This window comes from Prorops nasuta, unplaced genomic scaffold (assembly GCF_024137725.1).
Source record: "Prorops nasuta isolate Cenicafe-Biocafe unplaced genomic scaffold, Cenicafe_Pnas_1.2 PNAS00004, whole genome shotgun sequence".
In the NCBI taxonomy this organism is placed as follows: domain Eukaryota; kingdom Metazoa; phylum Arthropoda; class Insecta; order Hymenoptera; family Bethylidae; genus Prorops; species Prorops nasuta.
The window spans coordinates 1,349,139-1,370,336 of record NW_027116801.1 but is presented as its reverse complement, the minus strand read 5'-3'; the positions used below and the strand labels follow the sequence as shown (position 1 = coordinate 1,370,336).

Here is a 21,198-nt window from a genome sequence, read left to right as displayed (position 1 = left end):
CGCTCCACGCACGACCTACGAGCTCTCCTCCGCCACAGCCAATGGAAATTCTAAACCTGGCCACGTTTTGCAGCTCTTGTAACTGTCTCCTCGTGCCGTCCTTATCAAAGTTTCCGATCGGTCAGCCGATTGGCCGTAAAAGTCGGAAATCCGCGCGCGCACTCACGCACACACCATCGAATTTCCCAGAGCTGCTTTCGGTATGGAAGCGTCTCTGCGGTCGCTGCGGTCTCCAATGGCAGTCCGCCGCCGCCGGTGCGCATGCCTTCGTCGCGCGCGTTTTCACGCCGAGACAAAATGAGGAGGGCGAGTTCGGGCCTCGGCAGCGATAATCCTCTGTGTTTAATAAACTTGGCTCTATAAAGGTTGCACCGCTAAGTAAGTGAGTAAGCGCAATAAAGGCTACGCTTATCTCTTACACGGTGCAACGGATATCTACCATTGCTAAATATCTTTATAGAAGCGAACATGTATAGTCTGTATCTGTAAATATTTACGAGCGCGACCACTGATCACCGTTCGTGTGCATTGCGAAACATATCTGATTTATACTTCGGGAAGCAAATATTGTGTTCTCTCGCACGGCGCGCCGGAGTCTTCATTCTTCGTGGAAAGGAAAATTCTTTGCTGGAATCGATGCGTTTCTTCGTTTCTCCGCCGACGCTCTTTCCCCTTTTCATGTTGTTTTCGTGTTTCCTATATATAGAAGGATTTGGGATAGGATTTTGGGATAAAATAGGTGCGGGGATTCGATAAAGACATTTACTCAGATTTAACAAGAGAATTTTATTATTCATGAATTTATGATAACAAGTGACTAGCACTTAGATTAACGCAACGATCGATCATTTTACCAACGTTTGCCAGGGTTTCCAAGATATCCACAAGCCTTAATTTTACACTTGGAATGTATAAATTTCACGTACACGCACAATCTCGAATCGATCGCAGCTCACGCATAAGCCCCTAGGGTTTCTCATCGAGATTAATGTAAATTACGCTCATTAATGCAGTCACTAATGATCCACGTAAATCTTAAATTAGTCTCTCGTCTATTATGGCCTACGTGCAACCACCTTACCGTTTTATGACTCACAAATCTCGATTGGCAACACCTCTGAAAACACATTTAATCTTCCAGATAATCTCAAAATATTACTCTTTCTTTCAAGTCTCTCGGACTCTCCCTTAAGGCATTAATATAAGTAAATACGTGCGCTTTTTACACTTATCCCCTAGAGTTTTAGGAACATTAACAATTTTCTCGTCCACTACGCAGTAATACGTTAGTCGTTTCTAACAAGGTACTTACAAGTTCTTATACAGAAGAGAATCTCGACTCGAGTGAGAGAAGCAGAAACGATAAAAAATAAAGCAATAACAAACAACGGTGGAATATCTCAGGGATCCTCCGCTGGAGATAACGCGAAAATTTGAAAGACAAGTGGGTACCCATCGCTCGAAAACAATGCCAAGCCTCGCTTCGAGCTCGTCTTTTTTATCAATTTATACCTGTATTTTCTCCAGTCTCTCTCCTCGAGCGAGAAACAACGAAATCAAGGTCAATTCGCTTCCATTTGCAAATGGCAATATCACGGATATAATAATAACGACAGGGCTGATTATTGTTTATCGATAAAAGTCACGTTGTTTCTCAACCAATTCAGTTGGCAACACTCGCACAAGGAATTTCTCCTGCGTGGCTCGAAGGGATCTATTAGCGGATCCTCCTTTTTCCCAAGTCCTTCGAGAACGGACAGTGTACGCGCGCGCGCCACTGTTCTCACGGGTCCACGATCAACTGGAACCTTGCAGAGTTTTTCCATCGACGCTGGTGCCGGACCAGTTCTTTGTCTCTGTCGACACTCGACACCATTATTCACTCTGTTCTTCTCAACCGCGTCATTGTCGTCCCTTCCCAAGAAGGATAACAATCGAGAACGGTGATAATGACAACGCTATTGCGCATCGGGTTCCTGCACCCTCCCTGAAGAATCGCGTCGTTAGCCGTTCAGTCAGGTTCTCTCCCGTACGTAGATCATAAGCCAAAAGCCCAGGCTTCTGCTGCCGTTGCTGGACCTCGATGGAAGCCTGGCTGAGGAAAAGGCGAAGAAAGGCAGATGTTGGCATTTCTCAGAGACATCCATGCCTCTGGAGAGAGAGAGATTCTTCAGCGATTGGTGTACACGTTGCTGCTGAGAACGACAACATCGGTCCTGAGGCCCGGGTCATCCGGGCCACCAAGTAGGAGGGCGCACAGAAGGCGTCATATGCTGAGGGATGGCCTCTTCTTGCGGTCCTTGGTCGTATTCTTGCCAAATATCGTTCCTAGGACTCTCGAGACCGAGTGCACTCCGAGTTTCCTCCTGATTGGCAGGGCTCGCAGTAGCTGCACGGATCTGGCTTCCCGCAGGAGTCCCTGGAAGGCCAACGCTGCTCCCGCGGGACTCTCCGCTGCGCTTACCTCGTAAAACTGGCATCCGTGTGCCAGACTCAGCTGCTGACCTTCGTCAACGCACACCTCTCTGCAACAAAAAATCCCCTCCTCTTTAAAACAACGAATCCTCATCTTTATTCTTATATTCGGGCTAAATTAACCACCGAACCTTTGTATACCTTCTCTTTTCAGACCCAATCCCTTCCTCTTTAATCACAGTTCCACTACCTGCTCTACTTTAGCGACTTCAAAAGTATTCCGACTATTTTTTCTCTACGACTCTCCCTCCCATTGATTACCGTCGAAAATGGAAGATCCTGACGGGGGTGTCTCTCGATCTCTTTAACGAGAATTCGAGGAATCCATATTTTCGTCGAGGTCGAGCTATGACGAGTGGACCATTATAGCAGGAGCGGTACATTTTATTATCTCGAATTATAAGGACTTCCGGTATCGCGCTTTGCTTTCCGATTGAGAATGCATGTTTGAGGATGAATCGAAACGGAATGCAACGCCTACGTTCGTCTCGAGGGGTATCTAATAATAAAACTTTCGGATGATTCACGAATCGCAATAATAAACCGCAACGGGTACTGATTTTTCGCGTGGGCTATCTCTCTTTCCCTCTCTTCCTCCTTTAATTACGATTTCCGTTCGAGCGAGCAACTGGTCGTCCACGTATACACTGTCCCCTTTCGGAAAAAAGCTCAGCGTGTATCAACGAGCCGATAAACTGGCTCCGCGAGTCTCAGGAATAAGTCACGAATTTTATGGTCGTGGCGCGAAATAGCATCGAGTCCATTTTGAGGTACCCGTGTTATATGTATAGCTACAAATTAGATTCGTTGGAGCGGTAGAAGGAGAGGGGACCGGAAGTTGCCAAGGTCTCCCATTGCCAATGAATAAAACGAGCTTTCGGGAAAAGCAGACGCTGAGTTTTAACAACGATCTATCATCTCTATTTTGCATCGATGAGAGTAGGGTGAAAGCCGATTCATAACGTGGTTTTATAGAGCCCAACGAAGATTCGCTTGACCTTTAACAGCCCATCGAAGCGAGTTTCAACGTGCAAGGAAGCTGCTCGCTTCCAGGTCGAAAAATCAGATATCGAGATACGTTGAAACGGAAGAAGGGGAGACCGGAAGTAGCCAAGGTCTCCAGTTTCCTATAAGTAAAACGAGCTTTCGGGAAAGACAGAAGTAGAACTTTTAAGAAAAATATATCATTTCTATTTTGCATAGATCAAAATTGTGTGGGGGAAAATTCCTAATAACGTGGCATTAGAAGCGCAGAATATTCCTTGAAGATTTAAAAGGTCACTGCTGGAACGTTCAAGGAAGCTGCGCACTTTCAGGTAGAAAATTTAGATATTTGGATTCGTTGAAACGGAGAAGAAAAGAACTTTTAAGAAAAATATATCATTTCTATTTTACACAGACGAGAATAGGGCAAGTTAAAATTCCTAATATTAGAGTCTGATTTCCTGGACCTTTAAAAGGCCATCGAAGCGAGTTTGAATGGGCAAAGAAGCTGGGCGCTTTCAGGTCGAAAAATCAGATACGGAGAAGGCTGGTGAGGGCTCGTGGTGAAGCGACAGGGCGGCATGACATCCGGTAGCAGTTTTTTTATCGTCTTAATGGACTTGCTAAAGATTAAAACCCGCTGTCCAGCTACCGTGCGACTAGTTATCTCCTCGAATTCTCGCGAACATAGGCTCGTCTTGAAACACCAGACGGCTAATATTTCATCAGAATGCAGAGTTGCTCGTGGCCCAAGAGGTTGGATCTTCAGCCTATATATATATAGGCTGAAGAAAATGTTGGTAAATGAAATGAGAGAAATAGGAAAGAGTGTTGGCGCAAATATATATACAGGTATATAATATATAAATATATATACCGTGCATGATCCAAATCTCTCTTGTTGCCGAGGAGAAGAGCGGTGAAGTAGGATGGCAATCGTAGGTCTGCCAGCTGCTTCAAAAGACCTCGTGCCTCTTGAAAACTCCTCTTGCACGTCACGCTGTACACGATGACGAAGGCCTCGCCCCATCTGATGTGCGAGTAAAGGCAGCCATTTTCCTGCGAAAAACCCAACAAACCACAAGATCCATTATTATTATTATTTATATACAAATACAAGAAAAATAATTTCATCTTAAGCCTAGCAGAGCTGTTCAGCTGGAATAATTAGAGAAACTACTTTGATTCGACCGTCGAAAAGCGTGCTCGACGTTCGCCTTTATAACAAGACTCGTTTGGACAAGGTTTAAAAAAATAATTGCTCGGTAGAGTTGGAGTGGAGAGAGCGTCGAGCGTTGTTTGCGATGGTGGAAGAGTGTGAAAAGTGGCGAGGGGGTCGTAGGACAAACAGTGAAGTGTCGAGAAGGAGCTCGTAAAAGGGTGAGCTTAGAGAGAGGGAGAGAGAGAGAGAGTGTCTGCGCGCCGTTGGAGTTTTAGGAGTGAATAACGTTGGGTGTAGAAGAGAGGCCGATAGGTCTAAATGTGCGAGAAATTGTCGCTCTGTCCATTTCAAATCGATTCAGGTGGGCGAGAACCGCGTCCGAGGACTTTTAACACCCACGTGAGTCCACGCATATTCAAGCTGTAGGTATATATATATATATACGATACGATCCTATCAGTCCCATAAGATACGAACTTGCAGTTATCTAAACCACCGCTAAAAATTGTCCAATTAATTAGATGAGGTTAATTACAATTTTTTCTAGGGAAATTCGACTGGATCTATTTGGTGCAGGCTGCAACCCTAGGTAGGGTCTTCGGGATGAGCCAAGTGGCATCAGCCACGCCCGTAGGAAGTCGGAGTGGAGTACCGCAGCGCTGTTGCTGCTTCGCTACTGACAATGAGTTACAGCGTTATTACGCCAGACTTTTATCCCAAAGCGATTCCTACCGGGTTCACCTCCGAAGGTTCACCGTAACTTATCGCCGGTATAACCAGTCATACTCTCTCCGAGTGCGGTAGTAGGAGGAAGCGGCATTCCTGTCAACGATAACAATCACAGCCAATTCTCTTCTTCTCTTCTAATTTTTCCTATTTTAAACACGAAACTTTTTGAGAATAGCGGTTCGGGGTACAGATGTACTAATCTTGTGTAACATGAATGAGGATATGGAATGAGAAACACCGTAGATTCATTTGTCTATATATATACTTTAATTTTTGGAATCACTAGCAAAGTTTTCAAACCAAACGTATGAATCGAGGATCTTTGGAGAACAGCCAGGTTATGGGTACTCGCGTACTTGCAAGAGCAACCGAGAAAGAGAGAGAGAAAAGGGGGAGGAAGGAAAGGTGAATCGTTGGTTAGCCTGTTTTCTCCTTGTACATTCAGCAGTCTCTCTCCCCTCGATAAGATATTCCTCGGCAGGCACCTACAGGTGAGCGACTCTAATTTACGAGTTAAGATCAAATGCACCCCGATCGTGCTAACGGTTACTTTTATCATACCCACGTTTAGCAAGCATGCCTACTCTAGCTTCGTGACCATAACTCACTAAATTTATTGTACTCCGAGTTTGCTCGTTTAAGATCTAGCGAGAAGAGAGGGGGATTATAGGGACAGAGGGTGATTTTAAAAGGAGACCTATACAAAGGCGTTAATTCGTTATAATTGTAATTGACGATTCGATCAAGTTGGACCAAGGTCACGATACATCGCGATCAAATTTCAGATGACTCGTGTGGTTTGTCACAGTGTTTATATACATATATAGGTCTGCGTATCAGGGTCCGCACTGATGATGGAAGATAGGATACTCTCGACCTGCTTCTCGGAAAGCGTTGGTAACTATGTTTCAAGGTATAGGAAGAGGGAGATAAAGAGGGAAAGAGAGAGACTTGTGGTGGCTCGGGGGAAAAGTGATGATGACGTTAGCAAGAGTTCCACGAGTCGCCCGGGGAATTATGGCCATATCCATCCCCGCTACGTACGTTTACCTATACCTCTGCCAAGGGATAACGTATATCAGACACTTTATATTAGAATTTATAATGGTACATAGGGGTTCCGTGCAATCTCCTTGCTCGCCGTTGTATATCGCGATAAATAGAATTAGCATGTGCATAATTACTACACGATCGTAAAGTGCGCGCAACTCGACTCGCAATAATTCTCCTATAGATTTTCCTCATTCGACTTCTCATTGGGAATTCGTAGGACCCGTTATTGCGGTAATCGGGACACGCCTATGCTATACTATATAAATATATATATATATATATAAGAGCGTTACGTATATCTCCCGGACCAGCAAGAGAGACTCGCGCAAAACAATTTGCGATAATCTATTTTCAGAGAGAAGAAAGAGAAAAATATGAGTGACGTTGTTGTTTGTACATCTGTGCAGAAGCGAAGATAAGCGTTGCTCGATATCGCCTCGGATGTGATTCTCCGAAGGCTGTGTGGTGACCGAGGATTCCTGGCCCGAGCGAGTATCCGGCTGCTGACGCAAGAGTAAAGAGATCAAAGGAGGAGAGGGGGGGGGGGGGGAGTCATGCACTCGACGAGAGAGAGAGAGAGAGAGAAATAAGGCGCGCGAGCCACGAATTGGGCACTCGACCGATTTCGCCGCTTGCTTAAAATGATTTATGAAATTATTAATCGATCCTCTCTCAAGCTGTTAAGCCCGGCCACCCACTATGAAGCGTGCACTTAATTATCAATTAGCCAGGAGGCTGAAAAAGAAGAGGAAAGATAAGAAGCTGTAATCCTCCGACTGGTGAACCGGTCCCTTCGACAAGGATGCGCCCCCGATGCCATGCCGCGCCGCCTTCACGGATGAGGAACAATGAAAAATCGAGAATTGGGCAAGTGGGTCGAGCAATCATGTCCAAAAGCGAAACTCGCGCTGCCAACAGCTGTCTTCCGCTTCTCATAGTATATTTCGTTGAAAGGACCCAAGAAAATCCGATCGACTCTCCAATCGGTCCCATTCGGATCACTCGCCAATTCCGACGCATTCTTCGCGCGTCCTAAAATTACATCTGCATAATCTCGAAGGTAAAAAGGACTTTCACCACGCATCAGACTCTCCTCGTCGAGGGAACGATTCGGTATGGACTAAACAAACGGTAGAGTCTCCGCAACTTTTATACTCGTGATTTTTTATTTTAGCGAGATTATTTATTTATCAGAGAGGGCTCATCATTGTTTTGTCAGATCTTCTTAAGAGTAAACGTACCAAGGATTCTTTATACACGCGTGTTTATATTTAAAAATTATCGTTCGAACGTTAAATGGTAGCTTTGGGTTGATAGAAATGGACCAAATTTTATTAACAAATAACTGATGTCTGCTTAACGGTACTGTTCGTGGTTACAGCATGTATATTTAGTTTTTCTTTTTAAACACAGTAATAACTATATTGAAAAGAAATTAATTTTCTAGTCGTACGTTTCGAGAGTTTAGAGATAACCGAATTGTAGACAGACCGTGTGAGAATAAATGATTATAATTGCGAACTATTAAAAAAAATAGCCAATCAAATCATTTTTATCCAAAAAACAATCTTATTTTTAACTATCAGGAAAAAGCTAAATAAATTATTCCGAAATATAACAAAAAAATTTACACTTTGAATGTCGATGAAATTTGGTATATAAGACTTGACAAAAAACGATAATATTAAATACGATTACTTGGTCGTCCATATAATAAAATTACGTAATTTCGAGTGTAAAATTTGCTTTCACCAGATTTTCGAGTCGATTCGAGGGAAGAATTCAGCACGGGTGGCTGAGAGACAGTGCGATATTGCAGAGAACTTACGAGTGGTTGCGCGTGTATCGATAAGGTCCTGTAGAATAGAACTTAACAGAGGGGTAATATTTAAGATTAGAAAGCTTGCGAAAGCTGTGCGGGTCGTGCGTTTAATAACACTAGCGAATCAGACTGTGTAAACTATATGTATAAGTGAGAGAGAGAGAGAGAGTAGCAGAGAATTTCAAGGCATCTCTCTCGCTATTCGAGGGTTGATATCGGTTTAGAAATTTTGCATATATATTTATAATATGGAGTAAAACGAGCGTCGAGTAAGTGCAGGAAGATAGTTCCGGGCCTGGTGGATAATTGGAAAGATTGCGCGGCGCGAATAACATACGATTATGGTGCTCTAAGCCAAAGCTACGGTGGTACTGTCCTCTTTCTCACTTGGCTGCGCGTTTTATCGAGATCTGAAAATTAGTCGAGCGAGCTTGAGAATCGGAAATAAAATAAGATCGGTGTATAGCGAAAGGATCAGGAGGGAAGTAAGCAAGTTGGCGCGGCAATTTCAAACAAGACTTTATGCGCATACGTACAAATCGTCGGAATCTCCCCTCCCCTACTCACGCTCCATCGGTCTTATTTATTGAATCTATGCACACTAACGGTACAAGTATCCTTACGCGTCTACGTTTATACATAGTCCGGAGTGGATGCTACGGCATTGTTTACAATGCACGGAGAGACCGCTGAACGCTATAAATCCTATACCCGTTCTATCCAGATGACCGCAGCTTGCAGAAATTTATGCGCATTCCAAGTTAATTGAGTCCGAAACTTGCAATTCGATCTGGTGTTTGTATACAATTCGACTTACCCGTACACTCCATTATAATAATATTTTAAAGGATAAGTTTAATATATATCAGGGTAATCGTTAAAAATGGTGTTTTTTCATTTTGACTGAATCATCTTTCACAATTTAATTCAAATAAATGAAATAAATACCCCTGAAATCTAGGCGCTAAGAAAAAATCCTAAAGGACCCCTGGAGCAGCTTGCTTAAATAACATAGGATTTTGATCGATTGTAGAAATTAATTTTAAATTTTCTGTAATTGTTAATTTAAAAATGTTTAAACCTTATAAAACTGTCAAGTATAGGTACTAGTATTTGTAGAAATCTTTAGCCAATTTTTCTTTATACATACAAAGATTAGCACATTAGAGAAATCAACTAAAAAGATATACACATATATAGAAGAGATTTTGGTCCGAATTGTGTATATTGGTGACCAGGTGATCTTTTTCTCTCGGAGATTGATAATTGTATATACACGCCATCTCTCTCAGAACCAGTTTGCCAAAAATAAGCGAGCGAACGAACCAGCGAGCCATTAAAAAACTGTCGAGAACTGGACTGAAATAAGTGCGGGAGAAACACCTGTTAAGAATAATCCGGATTATCTATTCTATAGGCTCTCTCCCATCTCTGCAGGATGAGAAAAGATTTGCAACGGTTCATCCACATTCGAGTTGTTTACCTTCCGTAAGCCAAATCTTTCCTCGCTATGGTTTCGGGTCAATCGTCGTGTCTCCCTTCCTGACCTTCCTTAACCCTATTATACACCCAAACACGACAAGTAGCATCTCGAGTTTAGAGCTCTTCCGTATATAACGTCGATCTACTTAACAACAAAGTGTAGAAGAAAAGCAGAAATTCTCTAAGGTAATTTCACTGATTTAAACAATAAACAAAACTGTGGAGGAAATTAGTGGAAAAATAGGCGCGAAGATAGTCGAGGAGAATGAGTGGTTGGGTAGAAAAAGAGAAAGGAGAGGCTCCAACGTTAAGAATAATATTTCGAGAGGCGTGTATTGAATTTTGGTTGTTCCTCTGTGATTGTTGTTTTGAAGAGTGAGTTGGGGCGCGCGCGCCACTTGGCAGTTTGGCCTGAGGTTGGACGCATGACGGACGCGCGAAGCTCGAGGGCCTGAGGCAGCAGCCACTACCAAGCAAGCAGCCCGTTGAAAGAAGATATATTTAGACCGTGGCGAACTGTTACCTGGACCGACAGCCAGCTGAATCCACGAAGCGTCGAGAGGCCGACGATTCTCTGGAGAATTTTGCCAAAGCATTGTTGCTGCGACGTGGAATTTATCGCTTGTTAGAAATGACCGGGTGGTATAACTTGTAATACGATAAATCAGCCACGCGTTAAATCATCGCGTCAAAACGGCCAAGAGTCTATTTCTTAATAAATCTATCCCCCTGACGGGAAAGCACTATTTTCAAGATGCGCGCGTGCGCACGCGCGCACACAAGCGAGATGTTTACTCGTCTAACACCTCGAGAGGTACAGCTGTAAATACCTAGACTCAGTATGTGTATACACACGGTGAGATTAGCCATTGTCAAACTTACCTCGCAACGAGAAGTGTCCAGTATTTCCACCTCGGTGGTCACGTTGTCTATGGTAACGCTGTGCCTGTACAGGAAATCTGACAACAAACAAAAACGGTTAGTCTCTTTCCACTTCTCCTTTCGTCGATTCTTTGCTAGAGTATTTATAGTGCTATATATGTATGTTTACATGACTAAGCGGGAGAAACAGCGAGCATAGTTTTTCCAGCGGGGTGTATATTTAATTAATATTTGAGTCGCAAGTGCGCATCGGGCCTCTAATGAGGTCTTTTAGGATATTGGAAGTAATGGCTCGTAATGGACGTCCTGTCTGACTTGTCATAATTTCTCGCGTCCTCTGAGAGATGAAAGAACACTCTGCGCGTCTCCGGCGATGCTTGCTTACTTTGCAAGAAAATACGAGGATACGAGGGGAACGCGGTCATCGCGCACGCACGCCAAACGCCATTGTGTGTATGGGTCTACGAGAGCGAGCCCCCCCCCCTTCCTCTCAGAGTTTTTCTACCGAACCGTCGATTCACCGAAAGCTAAAGTACTCGGTGTTCGCTGCGCTGTCTCCTCCTGCGCTAGATAAAACAGCAAAATCTCCGCTTTCTCTTCTCTTCTCTTCCTCCGTGGCTAACGAGACTTTAATGCTCCATTAAATAAGTCTCGCTATATAGAGAATGTCTTGCAGAATTAACTAATTTTTTGTGGAACCATCTCTTTAAAACCAGTGATGCAAATAAAACTCGAAACACTTCTAACTACATAGAATTGTCAAGCATCATTTTTGTCTTAGTTTTATTATCATTCATACACGCACCTGAGTAAATAATTGTTCTCCTTTCAATCTTTATTGTCATTATTACAATAAAGTTTTATAATAAACTGTTTCTTTTCCCACGTGTCCTTCAGGAATGTTGTTGATGCAAGCAGCTTGTACAAGGAATTTCTTTCCTCAAATTTTCAAGAATGAGTAATCATACAATTCGTAAATATTGAATTTTCATAAAACTCGGTATCGACGTTCTTTTGGTTTAAAAGTTTTCATATTTAACGCGTATTTAAATATTATACAGGATTCGATCTAAGAGTAATATTTATAAAAACTATTGCAAAGTGTAATGAGGAATTATTGCGTAAAAGAGATATTTCACGCAAAATATCAAGGGGTATTGAATGTATAGAGATATATAGTAAAGTAATTCTATAGCGGTAGCGTCTCATATAACACACTTGACTAAAAGTTGTCCTATAGAAATCTTTTAGTTATCCATTTGACTAAAAGACTTCTAAATGATGTCTATAAGTCACTTGGTGCTGTATGGGGTGTGGTTAACTCTGGAGCTAAGTCGACTAAAGGTAGAAAGAAACGTTATTAGGGTTATATCTACGAAAGTTTAGGAAATAGCTGGCAGCCCTGGCTGATATAACTACCGACCACATGGGTAGTAAATGTACATAGTCGTATATTGTTTTATTATTGGACAATCGAAGGGTTAAAACGTTTTAAATCAGAAAAGAGATTGACACTTTATATATGTGTACATAAGAGTATCTTGAGATTGCCGAGGGAAGAAGAGCAATTTATGGGATATCATCGGAATAAAGTAAAAGCGGATGAAAGGGAAAGGAAGGATAGCGGATTGTTCGAGATTGATAAGTATCGTGGTTGGAACTATTGGTCGCTGTTGGCTCGATCTCGATCATCCGCTATGATGAATCGAGATCGGACCTCGTAATTTTCTGCCGGCGTTTATCGCGAGTTATATATATGTATACTTTGTGCATATATACACACATATATAGAGAGGATACTACACTGTCCTTCCTGTTTCCAGGCGTTCCTCGAAAAGGCACATTAAAAGCTAAAGGTCTGCTTTCTAAATCATTGACTCGAATGATTCCACGTGCGAGGATCGATGAAAGAAGCACCGGCAGATTTGCACACACACACACACACACACACACATTGTTAATATAGAAGATTCGAATAATCGGAATATAATGGAATCCCCGCACTCTCTGGTCGTGACGCGAGATGCAATGATTATTCCATCGCGTGCATTACTGCTATATATATTCATATATATAGTATATTGGCGTAAAAGGTATACTATATATATATATATATATATATATATATGGAAGAGGAGGCGCGAGCAGCGAGTTTTATTCTTGAGATTTTATTGTATAAAAGTGGCGAGTCGCGCGAAGGGGGAACTTTATTATTGGTGCGCCAGGCGCCTTTCCAGATGTCTTCGGGGGTTTTTTGCGATTACAGAAATATCAGCTGGGCCGCTTGGGCCTCGCCAGTGCACTGTGAGAGAGTTTGCTGGGTTGGAAGGGCGGAGATTTAAACACTCGATATGAAATAGAGCCTATGGGGAGGAGGGTCAGCAGAATGCAGATCTCTCTCATAACTCATGCCTGCTACCTCGCCATAATAATTGCTGTGCACGCCCGTAGATGTATGAGCTATGATGCTCGCTCTCACCGATAGACACTTGAAAAACTCCTCATCTTCATGCGCAACTATAACACGCCGCCGCTATAGCGTCCCTTTACGCTGACCTTAATTCACCCTTCCTATCCCTTTCAATAATATCGCTGCTGTAACCAGCAAAATCACTCACCGCTCGTCGAACTGTATTCTCCGATGTACCGTCTCGTCAAATATCGCACCACTACAGCTGAAACAAGAAAGTAGAGTCAGAGGGAGAGTCATTTTTAATATTCTATGCAAAAATACTTGATTAATCTATTTTATATAAATACTACATAAAACGAGGAACAGTAGTACGATGGAAGTTTTCGGTAACAATGACAATGGAACGTTTGTTTCGCTAGTATTTCTGAAAATAAGATGGAGGAGAGAGAGAGAGAGAGACTATATTATATTTAATGATGACTAAAAGTCGTCTAGACATAATGCATCGTCCCACACTGGTCGATTTGGTATATTACATCTCGCATTGTTTGGTTCGATTGCGAAGAATCAAAGTGGTGGACTCAGAACGTTAAGTGATACCAGATCCGATGTTGGTGTTTGATTAAATTTTCTGGAGGCCAGCTCTTGCAGCAAGATCATCTGTCATTAAACGCGATAAAAAAGTATTCCCTTACACGAGGCTGCACACCTCCTGTCGACGCTCCAATCAAGCAAGCCAGTCTTTAGTCTTTTTCTACCTCTTCATCTTCTTCTTCATCTTTTTCTTCTTCTTCTTTGACTCTCTCGATGCTGTTGTTGTTGTTGCTGCTGCCGCTGCAGTCGCTGATAATGCAACCTCTTGCTGCACGGTTCCTCGCTATTCTCCATTGTGCGAGTCTAACGAGGGAGCAACGAGCTCTTTCAACTCGAAGGCTGCAATTTGGTAGGAGATTGCGTCTTTACAAACGATACGTAATTATCGCGCCTTCCGACTCGGTCGTGCAACACCTCTCACCGCTGAAAAATACATAGCGACTGGTCAATAAGTGGTGCACATTAAGCAGATGAGACTGCGAGATATGGCAAAACTGCCGAAATCTCCTTTCCAATCTCACACGTGCTCCGCACCACCGTGTTTATCCACGTAGCGCTCTTGACGATTACGACGATACTATTCGAACACTCTCCGATTACATCCTCGTCGCATTCTTTTTTTTAACGCCGTTTTCGCGCAAGCGACGCATGAGCACCGCATTGCGACAAAGCAGCGCCACACTGCAAGTTATGACATCTGGCGACAGTCGCGACAAATAGCCAATAGGGAAACGGTGGTGGTTTTTCGTTCCCACAGGCTCCTTGCTCCTTCCAGTCCGGTGAGTTATTGGCTAGATTCATCTACGATCAGGCCGACGAGCAACGACAGATTCACGAACGATGTTGGATTGTATAACTCCCGAGAGAAAAGGGATCTATCGAGGTATCGACGCGTGTGTAAACGATAAGTCCTCGGAGGTCGAACGAGTCTAACAAAAAATTTCCTGCATGTTGCATTCCCTCTCCAACCACCGCTTGAGCCGTGTCTCCGAAGTTTTGCCAAGTAACGAAGAAATTTATGAAGCGTGTCTCGTCGTTACCGCTATAGTTCGTTACACTTTAGGAATGCCTAGTCACAACGGAGGATGGAGGACAAAGGAAAGCATACACACAGATGAATATTTATTGCGAGAGGTATGACATACGCGACTCGATCGAAAATATTAACGCTGCGCGCTTTGTGTTTGCCCTTTGCGAGATGATTTAAAACGAGAGAAGGAGAGGGAGGGAGAAATGGGTGCAGAAAAAAAGAAAACTACTTTGGACATGGCCGCGATAATTGGCGCCGTTTGGCCGAAATGAATTTATGAACGCACTTTGCGTCGCGTGAAATTCTCCCAATTGCTCTCCATCTCAACGAGCATTAACGCAAATAAATGGCCACTGCCTCCAATCTTAATAATTGACGTTACACCGACGCGTAATTGGCGTTCTAACCGAAAATTAAATGGCGTGGGTGCACGTGCGCGCTTATGGAAAATTTGCAGGAGAACGCGTCCCGTCGATTGGTTTGTCCCGAGTGCGTGGACTCGAGGAATTTGCGAGATCGGATCGTATGTCGATGCTTTGGTGGACCGAGCAACCACCAACTACGTACCACTCTCTGTCACGGTGTCCGATAACCGAGTTCCTCGTTACGTGAAACAGAAGTTATAGCGGATTTTCACTCGACCACAGTTGCGCCGATGAGAATTTTTAATTCGCAAACTTCCAACGATTAATGTACACATTGTATGGAACTGTCCCTCGTGGCTTCTGCAAAGCAAATGCATTCCACGTAGCTCCTCATTCTACTTCATTTGGCCGCTTTGTATGCATTACGCGCGACTGTCGACTTAACTAATGCCATATATTACATAGCACACCTAACCTCTCTACTTATATATGCGTGTATTCATCTTAACGGCACTTTCGTTCGATGCGATCGACGGGGAGTAGCTCTCCTCTCACTCTCTTTCTCTCGGCATATATACGTGTAGTATACAAATATACACGGCTGGACAATCAATGCAATCTACCACGATACGATTACATCAACTATTGTGCGCACCATTTGATTAATATCGACTGTACGGCTAAAAGTCTCTAGAAGAGAGATGAGCGCCATCTACTCGATTACGAAAGCGAAACATTGACTGTTTTGAATGCCTGTATACACAAAACGGTATAACGTACATTGTTTATCGAAGCATCGATCGCGCAAAGTCGATGGAGACATTTTTCAAAACAATCCGTTTCTGTATGGGAAGAAAAAGGTTGGTAAGGAGATAAAACGAGCCTAGATGCCTGCCTAGATGCCCAGATTGCCAAGCTAACTCCCCCGTTGAATTCGACAGCGACAGAAATCATTCCACTTTCTCTCTCTCTCTCTCTCTCTCTCTCTCTCTCTCTCTCTCTCTTTCAACGATTCCATTCTATTGGAAAATACTCGTTGCGCAAATAGAGTTATCTCGCAACGAAGATTCAAAGCGCGCAACACAGTGTTTCTTATATATAGCTAACCAACCTGATTTTCCAACTCTGGGGCCGCCGAGGACGACCACCCTGATCCTGTTGACGTTCGTCATCAAGACTGGTGGCTGCTTTTAGGTATCATTCGGTAATCGCATTCTTGCCATAACTCGATAATAATGCAAATCCCCGGAAACTGAGTTTCTACGCACATGACAGTAAAGGAGAATTGCGACAGCACTTTGTCGCACTAAAAAGCACAAATGGTACCACAACACGACACATCCATATTTTTTAATATTACAAATCTTCGCCTATTCTTGTCTCAAGCGATCGATCAATTTGGCAGCATTGAACACTAGTCGAACTTGTCTCTCTTGACCAACAGATAATAGTACAGGATACGCGCTAAATATTAACACACGCATACGGGCTTTGTACGATGCAATCTTTTAGCAGAGTTTTCGGAATTTGCGCGCAACTGTTTCTTCGTCGATAACAATAATAACAACAACCGGGTATTGCGACGTTCGACAGGCACGTTCGAAAATGAAAGAAACGCACGAATTGCACAGAGGTCATTGGAAATCGCTATTGATTTCCATTAGTGACAAGCTGTGTAAACACGAAGAGCTTTATTGATATATCAAGTTCCTCTCTGAAATGCTCCACGCAAACGTAAGGCTCGCCTCGATTCGTTTTACTCGCGCCATAATTATACCACGTCGTAGTTTGCACTCTAATGAGTTTTCATTCCGGTTACACCAATCACGATCCTGCCTGCAAGGACGAGCTTCTTTCGCTTTAGCGCACCACCACTGCACTCTCTTGGCACATTTTTCACATATCCCGAGCACAGATCTTCGTCGTAGCACACTCTTCTGCACTCATTCCTATTTAAATTTACGTAAACCTCGCTTCTGCTTTTCCCCTGTTATCGTGTCAAGATCGAGCGGTGCAGCGACTCAAGGTTGACAAAATTCCTGAGTAGATGTCAGTCCAGCTGGTTCTCGACCGGCCGTCAAGTGTAGCGCCACTTGTCTCCTCTTCCACGGTTGGATCCGGAATAGCTGCCTGTAGCGAATCTGTGACGGATTCTCTTGTGCAACGTCAGGACGCACATGGCAGCCGCATTCTGAGGATAATAGCAGAAAGAACGATTCGAGCAATGTCGTCTTGCCAGTTCCATTTATAACGGGTCGACGGCCTTCCTCCCCATCTTCTCCCCTTGCTTGGCGCCACGAACGCTTCGCGCCGCCACTGAACTCGTTCTTCCGATCTCCGATCGCGAGAGAGAGAGAGAGAGAGAGAGAGAGAGATCGAATGGTCTGCGGGCACGCGCGACACACGCACAACCTGCGCTTCTTTGGCTCTCCGCGGCGCTGCCTCTATCGCGTAAGACGGACGGAGCAAGACTGAAGCTCTCCGAGCCGAGCCGGGATCGGGAACTCTGTCAGCGTCAGCCAACTCAGCCGAGACTCAACCAAGACCGCAGCCAGAGTGTAGAACTCGCATCGCCCACGTGCTTCTCGTTCCCTCCTAACAGCGATCTGGATTTCGCGCCTGCTCTACCCTACCCCTCCTCCACAGTCTCCCTTCCCCACCTTGTCGTCTCCTTTCCTTCTTTCTAACTTTGTTTTCCCATTCATCCCGCGCGCGTGCGTGTCTTCCCCCTCCCCTCCGCGCCAACTTCAGATAGTTCAGATATGCAAGTGTTCAAAAATCAAACAGCGTTTGGTTTACGCTCGTCCTCGTCTCCTTTTGCTTTATACGTCGAAAGTGTACGGTGCGAGAAGAGTATCGCTGAAAACTGTCACCGTAAGACTACGCAAAGCAAACTCGTGGTAATCGCGTCGCGTTAGGCCTTTTTCGCGGTTAAAATAACCTAACCTATTTTCTTGGCGTTCGAAACGCGAGACCAGAGTGACCTCGGTAAGGTCGAACGCCTCGTTCACGCACGAGCAGAGAGGCGCCGGATTTAAGTCCGTTCGCTCTGCCGCATACTCCGTTGCACTGGTGCCACGAATTCAAAAACAAGATTGTTTTTTTCTTATTTATTCCATGTTAATGCACCGGTGTAATGAAAAGAGAACAGGCCCTTTGTTTTCATTTCCACCCGAGCAATCGAATTCACAGCTGCCGTTTATTGGCTGATCTACACACTCGCCACGACTTTCCACGAGTGAGAGAGAAATCGTCCGTTCTTATCAATTGCTTGTCGAGCGCTAACCTCCTCCGTACACTTTTTCATAATCTACGACGAGACTCGAGAGAAGCGGTAAGGCAACGTTTGCTAAGAAACATGAATTGAAAGGATCACCGCGACAGATCTGTCCTGATTTGATCGGATTTAAAGAAAAAAGCTAATTACCGATAGAGACTGGATATAGCTTTTCACCAACGGGTCTACGAGGCGATCCTACATTTGTAGTTTAATGCATTCTAAAAGAGCACTTGTTGGATTCTGTTTCTGCAGCGAAAACTTACTCGGTTCTGTTACAGGTACAGCACTATTCCCTCCAAGCGCTGGCCAGCGAATGCTCGTCGTCCGACTGCGCTACGTGAATCCCCCCTCTCTCTACTATCTATTATGAATTCTCCTTCTCTCTACGCTTTCAGCCACTTGCAGTTTGCAGTCATTTGCGGACTGCCAGTTGGGTACTTACAGCTAGCGCCTCTCCTCATTTTGCAATCTCCCAATCCTGGAGAATCTCGCCCTCTTCTTAATCCACTGATCAACTGAAAAGTAACGCTTTGCAACAGAATATGTGTATACGAATTTCTTTGCGTACTAGGTTATATACTAAAGTTATCGACAAGTCAAAAAGCGCGGGATAAATAATTCGTTAGATTCCTTACTAATACTTGATTAGTAGCATTTTTAACAAGCGTTTGCTAGAAATGTAGTATTTTGACAATCTCTGCGTATACAGCAAACGCCCCGAATGTATTAATCCGAACGAGCTTTGTGTAGCCATGGCGACTGGTGTAATCAACTGTCTAATGCAGAAACGGTAAAGTTGTTGGCCGGGTTATCGAGCTGGCAATTTTCTGTCTCAATCATGAATATCAAGGATACAGAAAAAGTAGATTTAATTACTCGAGCTAGACCTAATAAAAGCACTTTGCTGGAGAAATACGAGATACCCATCGAGCATCTCTCATTCGAATACATTACGGAATGTACCAAAGGAAAGGAGCTCGAGCGTATACTATGTATATTACGGTGAGAAATATCTTACATTTTTCTCTTTCCCTTTCCGCTTTCGACTTTTTTTCTTGACATTATTTTCTCCCTTTTCCGTAGCTCCGGAGAAGAAGGTATTTATCCAGAACTAACGAGGCATACGGAGAAACGACTCAAGATCTTGAAGCCAAATAGCAAACTTTTAACATACTCCGAGCCGGCGTTAACTCCTAATATGCTGCTCCCTGAAGATCGTAAAATAATTGACGAGGATCTGACCGATTGGATAAAAGAGATGCAAAGCCGCGACAAAGATTTGCACGAAGGAAAAAATAATTTGGTTGGCAACCCTGATACTATACCGGATATCAGACAGGTCGATCCAGAAACGAGTAAGGTATTTACTGTTCGCGACAAGTGGCCTGTTCTCTTTAGCTGCTCTCTTGTACTGGTACGATAAGTAGAAATATAAAACAAATACATCCCCATTGCAACTTATTGTAACAGCACACTAGTTCAGCAAAAATAAACACGCTTGATGTTTCGTTTCGATTAGACCAGTTTATCTCAGAACGTAATTCAATACCACACCAGATTCGTTGAAAAAATTTTCTTTACAAGTTTGGTTATAATACATCTGTAATTATGTGCTTGTCAATTGAAATTTTTCGAAGAAATGTATTGTTTATTTTCTCAACGCACCCTATACCAGTTTCTTTCTAGTTTGAAAACTACAGGATAAGCAAAGGAGGATCAATATGACTGTTTCTACCTCAGTTATAGGTTTAAGAATTAAGTAGAGTTTTCAGAGAGCTTTCGATTCTTAAATCGAGATGCCTGAAAGAGACACGAGAGGTGAGTCTATCGATTATACGTGTTACAGACAAAAAAAGCACCAGAAATTCGAAAAGACAACGTAAAACGTATAGCATCGTGCGACTACGACGCCTGGAACAAGTATGACGCTGACACCGAAGTAAACAAAATAGAACTGCGCGAGGAACAGGCAAGACAAAAGCTGAAAGCGATTCAAGTAAAGGAAAGGGATAAGCTGAGGAAAACTAGAAATGAAGTAACAGTCGATAAAAGTAAGTTAACGAGAATTTTATGTCCTTACCGTAAGTTAGACATAAGTAAAACAATGACGGTAACTCTATATAATCTAGTGTCGTTAACGGCAACGGAGATTAATGTCCTCGCGGAACAAGAGAGAGCGAAAGGTAACGAAGCCTTTAGAGCCGGTGATTACGAAGAAGCTTTACAGCTTTATAGCTCTTGTATTATGATGGATTCGAATATTGCTGCGTACAACAATCGCGCAATGACATGTAAGATATATTGTCTAAATTTCTAAATAGGGAAAAAGTCTCTTAATCTTTTATTACCTATCATTCGTTTATATACCAGATATAAAGCTAGAAAGATACAAGGATGCAATTGCTGATTGCAATGCGGTGATACAATTGGAATACGACAACGTGAAAGCAATACTGCGACGGGCGTTAGCCATGGAGCATCTGGAAAAACCTAATCAGGTATTAGCACACAATAACATTATTTATATCCCTCGAACTAATCGATTTATTTTAATGCATATGTACAGGCACTGGCCGATTATGAGACTGTATTGAAATTGGAACCAACGAATAAAATTGCCATTGCTGCTGTTAAGAAATTGAGAAAGCCGTGTGAATCGAAAAAAGTGCGGTACGTTCTGTGTGATATATTATAATATTATAAAGCTATATTGTAGAATTATTATGAAAATAACCTCCAAGGCCATTTTCTTTAGGATGAAAATTGAAGATCTTACAAATAAGATTAACGAAGGAATGACTTTTCGCAAAATGGAAACAGAAATTTGTTCCTGCAATCGAGCTCCCAGCTCTTCGCGTCAATCTACACCTCTACCACATTTTAAAAATCATTATTGCTTAGGAAATGATAAACTGTTAACTGCTTAA

At 43.2% G+C, this 21,198-nt stretch overlaps 3 protein-coding genes across 6 annotated transcripts; 2 read left to right on the top strand and 1 right to left on the bottom strand.

The window, feature by feature from the left end:
- Positions 1–772: 772 nt before the first annotated feature.
- LOC136772952 (ras-related and estrogen-regulated growth inhibitor-like) lies at positions 773–18,552 on the bottom strand. 3 transcript variants are annotated; one of them, XM_066726228.1, is made up of 6 exons: positions 18,535–18,552; positions 16,103–17,182; positions 13,208–13,264; positions 10,590–10,666; positions 4,337–4,518; positions 773–2,525 (listed from the first exon to the last, which is right to left on the bottom strand). In XM_066726228.1, exons 2-6 carry the CDS (start codon positions 16,161–16,163, stop codon positions 2,267–2,269), a joined length of 636 nt encoding a protein of 211 aa, XP_066582325.1. In that variant the 5' UTR covers positions 16,164–17,182; positions 18,535–18,552; the 3' UTR covers positions 773–2,266. The 3 variants fall into 3 exon arrangements, with proteins under 3 accessions (XP_066582325.1, XP_066582326.1, XP_066582324.1); XM_066726229.1 differs by lacking the exon at positions 18,535–18,552 and adding an exon at positions 18,419–18,433; XM_066726227.1 differs by lacking the exon at positions 18,535–18,552 and having other exon boundaries at positions 16,103–17,605.
- On the top strand, positions 17,807–20,535 carry LOC136772953 (sperm-associated antigen 1-like). 2 transcript variants are annotated; one of them, XM_066726230.1, is made up of 5 exons: positions 17,807–18,325; positions 18,550–19,273; positions 19,355–19,626; positions 20,118–20,322; positions 20,401–20,535. In XM_066726230.1, the coding sequence occupies exons 2-4, from the start codon at positions 19,110–19,112 to the stop codon at positions 20,195–20,197; spliced, it is 516 nt and encodes a 171-aa protein (XP_066582327.1). In that variant the 5' UTR covers positions 17,807–18,325; positions 18,550–19,109; the 3' UTR covers positions 20,198–20,322; positions 20,401–20,535. The 2 variants fall into 2 exon arrangements, with proteins under 2 accessions (XP_066582327.1, XP_066582328.1); XM_066726231.1 differs by lacking the exon at positions 20,401–20,535 and having other exon boundaries at positions 19,355–20,030; positions 20,118–20,228.
- LOC136772712 (sperm-associated antigen 1-like) lies at positions 20,376–21,198 on the top strand. The gene is made up of 4 exons (XM_066725842.1): positions 20,376–20,562; positions 20,642–20,769; positions 20,838–20,941; positions 20,988–21,198. Exons 1-4 carry the CDS (start codon positions 20,376–20,378, stop codon positions 21,196–21,198), a joined length of 630 nt encoding a protein of 209 aa, XP_066581939.1.